At 49.1% G+C, this 11808-nt stretch overlaps 1 protein-coding gene across 1 annotated transcript; it reads left to right on the top strand.

Moving 5' to 3' along the window:
• The first annotated feature begins 4460 nt into the window (after positions 1-4460).
• On the top strand, positions 4461-6372 carry LOC119435655 (transcription factor Adf-1). The gene is made up of 3 exons (XM_037702398.1): positions 4461-4620; positions 4700-4880; positions 6105-6372. The coding sequence occupies exons 1-3, from the start codon at positions 4461-4463 to the stop codon at positions 6370-6372; spliced, it is 609 nt and encodes a 202-aa protein (XP_037558326.1).
• Positions 6373-11808: the final 5436 nt, after the last annotated feature.

Here is an 11808-nt window from a genome sequence, read left to right as displayed (position 1 = left end):
GAGTGCGAGTGAGTGCGAGTGAGTGCAGGTGAGTGCAGTGATCGTGAGTGCAGGTGAGTGCGAGTGCGAGTGAGTGCCAGTGATCGTGAGTGCAGGTGAGTGCGAGTGCGAGTGAGTGCCAGTGAGTGTGCAGTGCAGGTGAGTGCGAGTGCGAGTGAGTGCCAGTGAGTGTGCAGTGCAGGTGAGTGCGAGTGCGATGAGTGCCAGTGAGTGTGAGTGCAGGTGAGTGCAAGTGCGAGTGAGTGCTGTGAGTGTGAGTGCAGGTGAGTGCGAGTGAGTGCCAGTGAGTGTGCAGTGCAGGTGAGTGCGAGTGCGAGTGAGTGCCAGTGAGTGTGAGTGCAGGTGAGTGCGAGTGCGAGTGAGTGCCTTTGAGTGTGAGTGGAGATGAGTGCGAGTGTGAGTGAGTGTCTGTGAGTGTGAGTGTAGGTGAGTGCGAGTGCGAGTGAGCGCCAGTGAGTGGAAGTGAGCGCGAGTGCGAGTGAGTGCCAGTGAGTGTGAGTGCAGATGAGTGCGAGTGCGAGTGAGTGCCAGTGAGTGTGAGTGCAGGTGATTACGAGTGCGAGTGAGTGCCAGTGAGTGTGAGTGGAGGTGAGTGCGAGTGCGAGTGAGTGCCAGTGAGTGTGAGTGCAGGTGAGTGCGAGTGCGAGTGAGTGCCAGTGATCGTGAGTGCAGGTGAGTGCGAGTGTGAGTGAGTGCCAGTGAGTGTGAGTGCAGATGAGTGCGAGTGCGAGTGAGTGCCAGTGAGTGTGAGTGCAGGTGAGTGCGAGTGCGAGTGAGTGCCAGTGATCGTGAGTGCAGGTGAGTGCGAGTGTGAGTAAGTGCCAGTGAGTGTGAGTGCAGATGAGTGCGAGTGCGAGTGAGTGCCAGTGAGTGTGAGTGCAGGTGAGTGCGAGTGCGAGTGAGTGCCTTTGAGTGTGAGTGGAGATGAGTGCGAGTGTGAGTGAGTGTCTGTGAGTGTGAGTGTAGGTGAGTGCGAGTGAGCGCCAGTGAGTGTGAGTGGAAGTGAGTGCGAGTGCGAGTGAGTGCTGTGAGTGTGAGTGCAGGTGAGTGCGAGTGCAAGTGAGTGCCTGTGAGTGTGAGTGGAGGTGAATGCGAGTGCGAGTGAGCGCCAGTGAGTGTGTGAGGAAGTGAGTGCGAGTGCGAGTGAGTGCTGTGAGTGTGAGTGGAGGTGAGTGTGAACGTGAGTGAGTGCGGGGCCTGGAAAAAATCATGGTGAGTGAGTGTGAGTGAGTGTTCTCCCACACTGCCGACCTATGGTCTAGCCATATCATCACTTCACGTCGCCTAGCAACCATCTGGCATAGCTGCTTCCCCGCTTCGCCTAGTCATGTCATCGCTTCGCCAAGCTCTTCACGCCGCCCTTCCCAGCTACCGCGCACATGCTTAGCCTAGCCACACTGACACCATGCGCCCGCCGAAGGATCACGTGACCTCCCCAGAACTCCGGCTCCCGCCAAAACCTCCTCGCTCCATTGGGTAGGCGGAGCCAAAAGCCGTGACGCCACTGCGCACCAACGCGGTTCTCGGGCTGTGTGGGCTTTGTCTAGCTGCGCCCGACAAGTGTGGACGCGGAGCTTTGTGGTGACGTCACCGGGAGATAAAAGCTCGGAGCCGCCGCATGTAGCCTTGACACGGGACGACAAAAGAAGATCCGGGCACCCGAAGAAAAAGCAGCTCATCTTGAAGCGCGCCGTGCGGCCAAGCGAGAATCTGCGTGTCGGCGGTGAGACGATTCGGAATACCGTACCTAGCAGCACTGAGCATTTCCTAGCAAAATTTAGCCAAGCCTAGTAAAACCTGGAAGAAGCTAGGTCGATCACCAGCTCCACCGTTTACTCAAGCCTTGCACCACTAGTGCAAGCTGCCCACATTAAAAAAATATTGTTCATTGAAAACGCCTGTTTAAGCAAAGACCTTTCTGTTCTACTTTCATTTATCTACCATATTTACATGCTTCTGAGCTTGTACACATACTGACATCCGCCTGATCCTTGGCCAATCCCCCTGAGTAGGCTTCACTGCCTTTTTTAAAGCTATCATCATTCTGCATTCCGGAACGCATTTTTCCAATGTAGCGAAGTTTTGTTCCCTTATCGTCGCTGTGCATTTTTCCAGGGCCCCACTGAATTCATTGCTCGGTAGAACACAGGAATTTAGGGTGCTGCTTTTTTTGTTATCGCGGTAATTTGAAATCGTGGGTTAATGAAATAAGCATAGCTTAAAAAAGGAGCAGAATAATGAGAGGGAATGTGAAAAGGGATACAGGATCGAGGTACGCGAATCTTGCCTGCCGCTTCGCAGCTGGGTTAAAGGGCTAAGGAGAGACAAAAAAAAAAAAGGAAAAGACAGGAAAAACAGAAAGAAGAACGCGTAGTGGCGGCGGAGCAGGCAAACTCAATTAAGTTTACATGAATATCTAGTATTTTGTCTGTTGTTCTAAAGCTCGCACTATGTATTACTTGGCACTACTACTCTAGAACGAATGCCTATTAGCTGACATAACCAATTTCCCATGGAATAAACTGATAAAACCACTGTGTTTATTGTTGTAATACATTCTTACTAACAGTTTTGATTCTACGAGTCGTTGCTGTTGTAGCCTACGGATCTTAAGGATGTTGCTTGCGGCATAGAGTACAACGTCTGCGCAGGTAGCATTCTCAGCAGACCCCCATAAAATTGATTAACATACCGAATAACGTAATGTGTACGTGTGTGTGTGTGCGTGTTGTGAATTTACATACAATACCTAAACATAAATTGTACGCCTTTTCACGTAAGGGGTGGGGGCAACGGTCTCTCTCTATCAACGACCTTGTGCTGAAATTCCATTCTTTTTATCCTGAACTAGGTGTTGTGACAGAATCCCGAAGCGCTGCACTTGCGAGCAAATTTCTGCAAAAGTGCGGGCTGCGACTTGCTCGCCGTTTCGCCGTGTCACCGTCCACCCTAATCAAGGTAATGTACATGGCAGCACTGGATTTGGCAGACGTAGGCCAGATTTTCGAGTAAGTCGCTTTGCAGTAATGAAAATTTACTTGGGTGGTCGACAGCGCGCCTCATTCTCTCTTGTTTCGTCTTTGCGCTGTTTTCGCGCTCTATATTCAGGTATGAACCACGAGTGGTAAATGAACCCCGATCCTCAACTAGACAGTGTCATGGGTGATTTTGGCTTTCTAGAGCGCAGCTCTTAAGGCCCAACCACAGGCACGCTTCGCCACGCGCCGGCACGCGCAAATGCGTCAAAAGCGTCAAAAGCGTCAGTCCCGAACGGGGTGGCGCGTGCCGGCGCGCGGAGACTTTGCCAGCTGCCGATGCTAGAAAACCAGCGGCGCGAGCCGACGCGACGCCGGCGTCCACCAATCAGAGTCCGCGAAGCCGCTGGCTGCTATGCCTGATGATGGCCGCCGATGCGAAGGCACCGACACCAACGATCGTCCGAGTGCTTCGGACGCACGACGCGCGCGACAGTGTTTCTTAAAGACAGTGTTGTGATACTAGGCCGACAACGAAACGACCGACGACCGTGGGTGGTGGAAGTGCGACGAGAATTCGTGCCGCGTTCGAACGACGCCGCCGAACCCAACCTGCCGGCCCGCGGGGTTCCGCCGATCTCAGTGCGATCGTCTGCTAAGATATCCAACCGAACCACGATTGCGGCAAGGCCTGTGCTTGTTGTATGTTTATTTTGTGGTGCTCGAAACGAATGTAAACATGCTTCGGAACTCCGAAGTCTGGATCATCAATACTCGCCGACCGCCGATGTTTGCATTCAGCGTAGGCCTATCGCAGCCGTCGATTTCGTGACCGGCGAGTGAACGAGACCAGCTGAGAAACTCTGTTGAAGGAAATTAATTTTCGAGTTCAGTGTGCATCGCACCGATATGAATTATAGCACTCCTCACTTTGCGTGGTGCTCACACAAGAGTGGTGAACCTCGGCGTGCTTGCTGTAAACACCGGGATCCGTCATCATCGTTGCCGAAGGCAGCCGTGACACTCTCCTGCACATTTCACTGATGCTGTACATCTCAGTGATATATGACCTCAAGCATTGTGTATTTGTGCGATTTGTGCTTTGACGTTGGATCTTTAAATTCGTTGACGAACGATTCGCGTGTGATACCACGCAATCGGCAAGTGGCCCTCCGGTACAGCTACGTATGAACTTTCCTCGGCTTTCCGGCATCGCCATGTAATAAGTTGCAAGCCCTACGAAAACTGAAGCAGAGAATTACATCCGCGGAAAATAGTACACGAAGAATAAACGACTAGTAGCACAACCAAAACAAATCCACGGTTTCGGCCTTGCATAGCTCCGCAGGGGTGGCGCAACCGCGCCGGAAGCCTCCAGCGTGCACGACGACACTTCCGGAACAAATGCTACGCGCGAGGCTTGTTTTGCGCGCAGTGTTTCTGCGTGCTGTTGCCCACACGTGCCTTGTGTTGTCGGTGGAAGAGATGGCCGGTATGATCATCGACGCCGTGTTGCTGATCGCTGCTGTTGAGCAGCGGCCAGCTTTATGGATGGCCAGCCACCGACAACACAAGGATAAGTATGTCAAGGCGGCGTTATGGAGAGAGGTTGCGGCCGCCGTCATGCCTGGTGTGGGCATTGAAGGTAAGTTGACCGGTGGACTTTGATGCCCAGCTTATGTCAGCACTGTTACTATACATTGTTGTAATTGCTATTTGCGCAGAAGCCGTCGAACTTGCCCAAAAGCGATGGAAGTCGCTACGGGACAAGTTTCGGCGTATCTTCTTTGCCCACAAGAATCGGCAGAGGCGCGGTGCAGGCCAAGATGATGTTGAATCGGGGGACAGCACGTGGCCATTTTTTGACCTGCTGCTCTTCCTCAAGGACACCATGCAGACAAGGGTGTAAGTGTTGTCATTTTTGTCAATGATTTATAGTCATTTTCACACAAGTGCAGTCCTGTGCTGGGATACTTTTGTTATACGAGATATGTTCAAAACGAAGCCGAAATTTTCCTATAACGTCTTTGTTGCTCATTGTACAACATTTTAAGCACTGTCCCCACTCCAAGTAATCCCCTCTAATGACAATATAAATGTTCCCATTGTTTTTTCAATTTTTAAAAAGCCTCCTGGAATGCCGTATGGCGCACAGATCTTTTGTCGCATTGTACTGAATGTCCGTCCTCTTTGGTTAGGATCTTTTCAACATGAATTTAAGTTTGGGAAACGAGAAAGTCTCCTGGGCCTAGGTTTCGGAAAGAATGTGGGGCACAACGGGACAAAAAGCAACGCGCGAGCCGGCACATTGTCATGTTCAACATGCAAGTCTGGTTTTCCCACAATTCCAGCCCTTCACTGCGCACGGCATGCCTCAGATGTGCTACAATCTCCCGGTAGACTTCCTTGTTTACCATCTGACCATGAACTGCAAATTCTTGATGTACAGTACCTTTGCAGTCAGAACACAACCAACATTCCTTTGATGTTTGAATGATTCTTTCGTGCTTTTTGGGAATAGTGGGGAGACCCCTTGTCCACCCACTGCAACTGCACCTTCGTTTCAATACCATGGCTGTAAACCCATGTCTCATCGCCTGTTATCATGACCTTACGGAAGATTTTCTTGGCAGTGACAACCAGTTCCTGGCTCATTTCAACACAGGTCTGTTTACGCTCGTCACCCAACAAACGCGGCATGAATTTTTCACCGACAAACATATTTCAAGTTTGTCACTGAAATTTTGATGGCATGATTCTACACTGATGCCCACTTCATCAGCAACTTCTAAAACAGTTAAACAAGGATTTCTATGACTGGCAGCACAAACTCTCTTAATGTAATCATCACCTGTTGATGTTGAAGGTCATCCAGGCTTGGAATCATCGCATACCAACATTCTGCCGTGTTCAAAAAAAAACTTAAATCACTTGTAGCACTACGTGCGACTCATACAGTCCTCCCCATATGCTTGGCTTTCATGCTTTGGGATGTATACGATAACTATAGTACAAGATAACTACGGAATAGCGGTTCGATTCTTTATTTCATCTCAGTGTGTGGAAAGAGTTCAGAACAGAGATGTTTGCACAAGATTGATAGATATGTTTGGTCTTTTGCTTGTGTAGGACATCGGGCAACTACACCAACAGCGAGGCAAGCCCAGCAAGCCAGCCAGTCAGCCCAGCAAGCCAGATGTCGAGGCCTGCCAGCCAGACAATCAGGCCTGCAAGCCAACCAGTAGGGCCTCCAAGCCCAGCTGCTAGCTCGCAGCAGACTGCACAGGAGCTCCTTGGGAATATAATGCAATTTGAGGACATTGATAGTGAAGTATTATTAGAGAGCTCTAGAGACGCGACCTTTCAAACACCCTCCCGGGCACCATCGCCATATTAACCAGGTGCCAGCCCAAGCAGTCGCATCTGCTGCACTTGAAACACCTCAAATAAATGGTCTTCTCCCTCAGCGCAAAGGCGCGAAAAGAAAACATAATAGTAATGAGAATGATACGCATTTTGCCGACCTCTGCGAGGCTCTGAAGAAAACAGAGCCACGCAACAAACATGAACATTTTGGATTGTGTCTGGCCAAATACATGGAGGATGTGCCTAAAAGCAGGTTGTTAGAATTCCAGATCAGAGTTTTCGAACTTCTGAGAGAGTTTTCAGACCAATAATTTAATTTTTCATTGGTAAAACAAGGGGAATGCGGGAGATGGCGATTCAAGATGACGAGTAACACGAGAACAAGGTGAGAGCATGAGCCAATGTTTCGACAAGTGGACTTGTCTTCTTCAAGGCGACATATGCTCTTCTCAGCACAGTATATATAGGTAGGGTTCTTCTAAAGGTGAGAGAATGTAAGGCGGGTGGGTAAGGTAACGAGCGAGAGTATGTTGTGGCGAGGGTGTAGAATTGAAAAGAAATATAATGCACTACTGATAGTCGGTGGAGGAGTTTGAGGCAGCGCCGTGTGTTAGCAGGTTGACCTGCTCGTTACCTCACTTACCCGCCTTACCTTCTCTCCCCTTTAGAAGAACCCTACCTATATATACTGTGCCGAGGAGAGCCTATGTCGCCTTGAAGAAGACAAGTCCACTTGTCGAAACGTTGGCTCCTGCTCTCATCTTGTGCTTGTGTTACTGATTTTTCATTGGTGTATTTTTTAAATTTTCGGTATAGCTATTACATAGGGGAAGAACATATGTGAAGAAGCATGCGTAACTAACTGTAAAATAGGTGTAACTAAACCAGCTTTCTTGCAATGCAGCTAAGTATAAACTTTTTAATGTTTTCTTCTTTCTTTATTTATTAAGAGTAGACGTGCGGGGAAGGGGAGAGTGATCACTTCTTTGAATGTGCAGTCAGTATGCTTAAAGGGACTCTAAAGGCAAATATAAAGTCAAGCTAACGTAATAGATCAGTGCTGGAGAAAGTCTATGGCGTCAATATTATTGCGAACAGAGGCTCAGTAATCCAGCTCTCTGTCTTGGCTCGGTTTCTTGATGCTTGCACGTTTGCATTTTGTGCTGAAAACTGTAGTGTTGTCTGTTGGGTTCCTTTTTAGTCACCGACAGTAGTAAAGGGCAAGTGATGAATGACGAATGCAATGTCACTACTATCCCACTCGGGGGTGGACGATTTATTTAAAATTAAATTATGAGGTTTTACGTGCCAAAACCACGATCTGATTATGAGGCATGCCATAGTGGGGGACTTGGAAATTTAGACCACCTGGGGTTCTTGAATGTGCACCTAAATCTAAGTACACGGGTGTTCTCGCATTTCGCCCCCATCGAAATGCGGCCACCGTGGCCGGGATTCCATCCCGCGACCTCGTGCTCAGCAGCCCAACATCATAGCCACTGAGCAACCACGGTGGGTGGGTGGATGATTTGAACTGCGGTAAAGGTATGCTAACCTTCCAGACGCAAATTTCCCTTAAACTAAGTATTTCCTTGGCACGAATCGCGCACTGCGGGATTTCAGGAATGGTATTTGAAGAGTCCACGTCTACTTTGTATTTGCCTTTAGTGTGCCTTCAAACTGTCTGAATCTCTCAAGCTTTTATGAACATTTTTCTCGCTGACATATTTATTTATTAATATATTTATAAACTAGTCACAAAAACAGTTAAAACAAAGTTCCTAATGCATTTTTTCAGAATGTCATTAATTCATGAGTTAACACTTTCCATTGGAAGAATATGCTGTTATGCAGCATATGCACTTGAAATAAGTACATCAAAATATAGGTACAAATACCGAAAGGTTTTTCATGTGTAAAACACAAGCTACCTGTCCAGCAATAACGCATTGTTTATATTACTAAACAAACATAGGAGGCTTTCTTCGTAGAAAGATGTATGGCAGAGTGCATGCCCTGCTATGCAAAACCATTTCCGAAATGTATCTCGCAAGACACATCCATGTGGAGCATTTTAGGCCAGCTGCAACGAAATTTAGGACTGCGTAATAAACCTACTTTCAGATAAGTGTAGATATAAAACAGCCTTTGTGCAGGCACATTGTTACATTTGAAATGCTAGCGGATGCATCCTGAAAAACCTGTATACAGTTAAACCTGCTTATAACGAACCTCCATATAACGAAATCCTGGATATAACGAAAATTTTCTATTCCCCGCCGTTACTCCATAGAAGCGCATGTATTTGTGACCTCTACGTAACGAAGTGGCAGCGGGAGACCCCCTCGATATACCGAATTTTCCCCTCCGACAACCTATAGATTTCGCCCCAAATTTTGTCATTTTTGCGCGAGCAGCAACCGGAAGCACCTCCTCCGCCGCGACGGAATGCAAAGTGAGCGCACGTGTGCGTGCGTGCGAATGCGAGGCGGGCCTGCATCCCTCGACCCGGCGATATTTCCGCCGCGGGCGTGACCTTTCCCCCTTCCTTCATTCAAACCTGATCCTGCCGCTTGCTGCAGCTGGCCTAGCCCGCCAAGCCGGCACTCTCTCCTTTTTCAGTTGATGTTTCCGACGCGCTGGTACACGCTGTGACACTCGAGCGCGGACACGCGCTGTCAAACGCTGGCGGCGTGTGGAAGCGCCGCTGGAGAAGCGAGCGAAGTGACCTTCGTGCTGTTGTTTATCGCTTCAACGCAAACTGAGCGCCGAGCTAGAACACACAGCATGCACAAAGCTATGAGCCGCCGACGCACCTACACTGATAGACTCTGCCCCAACGCAGATCGCTTTCAAGATACGGCCCGCGCGCCGCTGCGCAGTACGCAGTTGATGCTCGAGTACAGTACAACGCCGCCCCGCTATCCCTCCCCCTCGCCGGTGCCTCGAGCGCAAAGGAAGAAGGCGCGCTTCCCTGCCTTTCTTGCGCGCGCGAGATTTAGACGCGGTCGTCGACCCCCCTCGCACGTTTTCACTCGCACATACAGCATACGGAGCGCGGCGACTGCATTTCGTCCTTGGACTTTACACGGAACATCTATGAGCCAAAACCAATTTTAGGGCCACAACGCGTCATAGACACCATCTTAATATAGCAAATACGGATCTCAAGGGCCATACTTTTGCTGGCGGAAACCGAAAATACGTCATAGTTGTCGCCCCCGGCACTTTGGGCGGCCAATGCCATCGTCAAGTTACCAAACCAAGCGACATGAAAAGTCAAAATGGCCGCTCGGGCCAGCGCGGGGTGGCAGTTCGCAACGTATGATGCGGAAACGGTCCCACAGTTGCGACGCAACAGCGGGGTTACCAATGCATTGGGTTCTATGGGAGCTGTGCCGGGAGCGGCCGAAAACAACGTAACAGCCGGGAAAACGCAGCCCGCGGGAACGTAACAGCGGGGTTCTACTGTAACACTATACGACGCTACGACGCCATCGTGACGCTCACTCTTCGTTTAAGATGCCTCGCGCTTGTGCGAAACGACACGCGTCCATGCATCCGGCTCCTGGTGTGACATTCCTAGGATGAGTGCTTCGACGAAAACGGAAAACGGGTGCGCGTTACAATTGAGGGCGCGTTAGAATCGAGTAAATACGGTAAGCATTTTTTTTTTCGAATTTTCGTGCTGAACCTGCATATAACGAAATCCACTTTATAACGAAGTTTTTCGGGAATTTGTCAATTTTATTATATCCAGGTTTAACTGTAATTAATAGACCTTCTCTATACCGAAAAACTGCCACTATTACATGGGACCGAGCAGGCGTCGCTCCTCGACAGGACCTCAGAGAGCAGTCGGCACCAGCGGCTGCGTGCGAAGTGTTGACAGATTGTGGAGTTGGGACATGCTCGGATTTGAGTCACAGCACCAACCACTATGTGCACGTGTATACTTATGAGCTGTTGAAATGCTACAAATAATATAAGGAGACAATTACCATACCTGTCGTTACGCCAATATAACTCATTCAATTTGGGCAAAGTAAAATTTCATTGCAGTTGGCCTTCAACTTGTACTTGTCACAACACAACAACACACACAAATATGCAAAGACAACTAAGCATGTAGAATACATTTCCTCAGTGGGGGGGGGGGGGGGGGGGAGGTGTGGCGATGGTGCACGGAAGGATGTGCATTTGTGTTTCGTCTAGCGGCTTGTAGAAAGGGGAATGCTGGCCTTCAAATTTCGCCTGTCATGTTCTATTTAATAAATGTGTGGAGTTTCACGTGCTGAAACTACGATATGAGGCCTGCCGTAGTGACGACTACAGATTAATTTTGACCATCTGGGGTTCTTGCACCCGATGCATGCACCCAATGCATTGCACACAGCTGTTATTGCATTTCACCCCCATCGAAATGTGGCCACCTCCCGGCCGCATTTCGATGGAGGCGAAATGCAAGAACGCCCGTGTGCTTGCGTTGTAGTGCACGAACGCCAAGTGGTCAAAATTAATCCGGAGCCCTCCACTATGATGGCGTGCCTCATAATCAGAACTGGTTTTGGCACGTAAAACCCCGTGAAGATGAAAAAATGAGGCCGCCGTGGCCGAGATGGCTGTGATGTATCAGGCCAAGCTTTCAGAATGAAATCGTCGTAAGTGCTGAAGTTTAATACTGCTTGTTGAATTTGGTGGTGTCTCTGACACATGTCCTTCGCTGTTCATATTCAATATCGTGCCCTTCCATAATCTTGCCATGTTTAGTCTCGGAGTTTGTCTTGGTACCTAAAATCTTGATATGCATTTTTGTGTTCAGAGTCCAGTGGTGGCATTCTCAGACCTCTTTCGGCAATACGATCACGTGACGTAGTATGAGGCATGTTGCACGATTCAAGCGGTTTTGCACAAATGAGCCGATCAGTGTGCACTGAAAGTGATTGTGGTCATCTGAGCCTGGGTAAAGAATCGCATTAAAAGTGCACTGTTGGCAAGTCATTTCTGCTGAGCCCACTATGTTGATGGAGGTTCATAAAAACGGAAAATAATTTCCTGGTTGTTCGAGTTTGCCGCATTGTTCTTTTATGTTAAGTATAGTATGGTTGTTTAAAGGGCCGCTAAACCACCCAGAGGTTGAAATTTAGTTGTGTTGCAGTTGTGCACGAGTCTACAACGAACACGAAGCCGCAAGAATTTTTCGAAATGGTACCGTAGTAGCGGAGTTACACGCGTTTGATGATTGAAAAACAGCCCTCGCTTGTTTCGCTCTTTTCTTCGCTACTCTCCTCATTGGCTGGTCTCCCCTCCTCGCCGAGTGCTTCTCGAAAGGTCACGTGACACGTCAATCACCAACGCGCTTCTCAAAACACTGCCTACTTCCGGTTAAGGCACGTCCACGCTAAAGCCCCTCCATACACGTTTTCGCCGACCAGACGAAAAGCGGCTGTGGCACGTGGATGGAGGG

Source organism: Dermacentor silvarum, unplaced genomic scaffold, assembly GCF_013339745.2.
Source record: "Dermacentor silvarum isolate Dsil-2018 unplaced genomic scaffold, BIME_Dsil_1.4 Seq812, whole genome shotgun sequence".
NCBI classification, from domain to species: Eukaryota; Metazoa; Arthropoda; class Arachnida; order Ixodida; family Ixodidae; genus Dermacentor; species Dermacentor silvarum.
The sequence above is the reverse complement of the archived record's forward strand: the minus strand, read 5'-3'. Positions and strand labels throughout refer to the sequence as shown.

Coding starts and splice junctions, on each gene's coding strand:
- LOC119435655 (XM_037702398.1), top strand. CDS start 4,461: ATGGCCGGTATGATCATCGACGCCGTGTTGCTGATCGCTGCTGTTGAG. Junction 4,621..4,699: donor GCCTGGTGTGGGCATTGAAG/GTAAGTTGACCG, acceptor CTATTTGCGCAG/AAGCCGTCGAACTTGCCCAA. Junction 4,881..6,104: donor GACACCATGCAGACAAGGGT/GTAAGTGTTGTC, acceptor TTGCTTGTGTAG/GACATCGGGCAACTACACCA.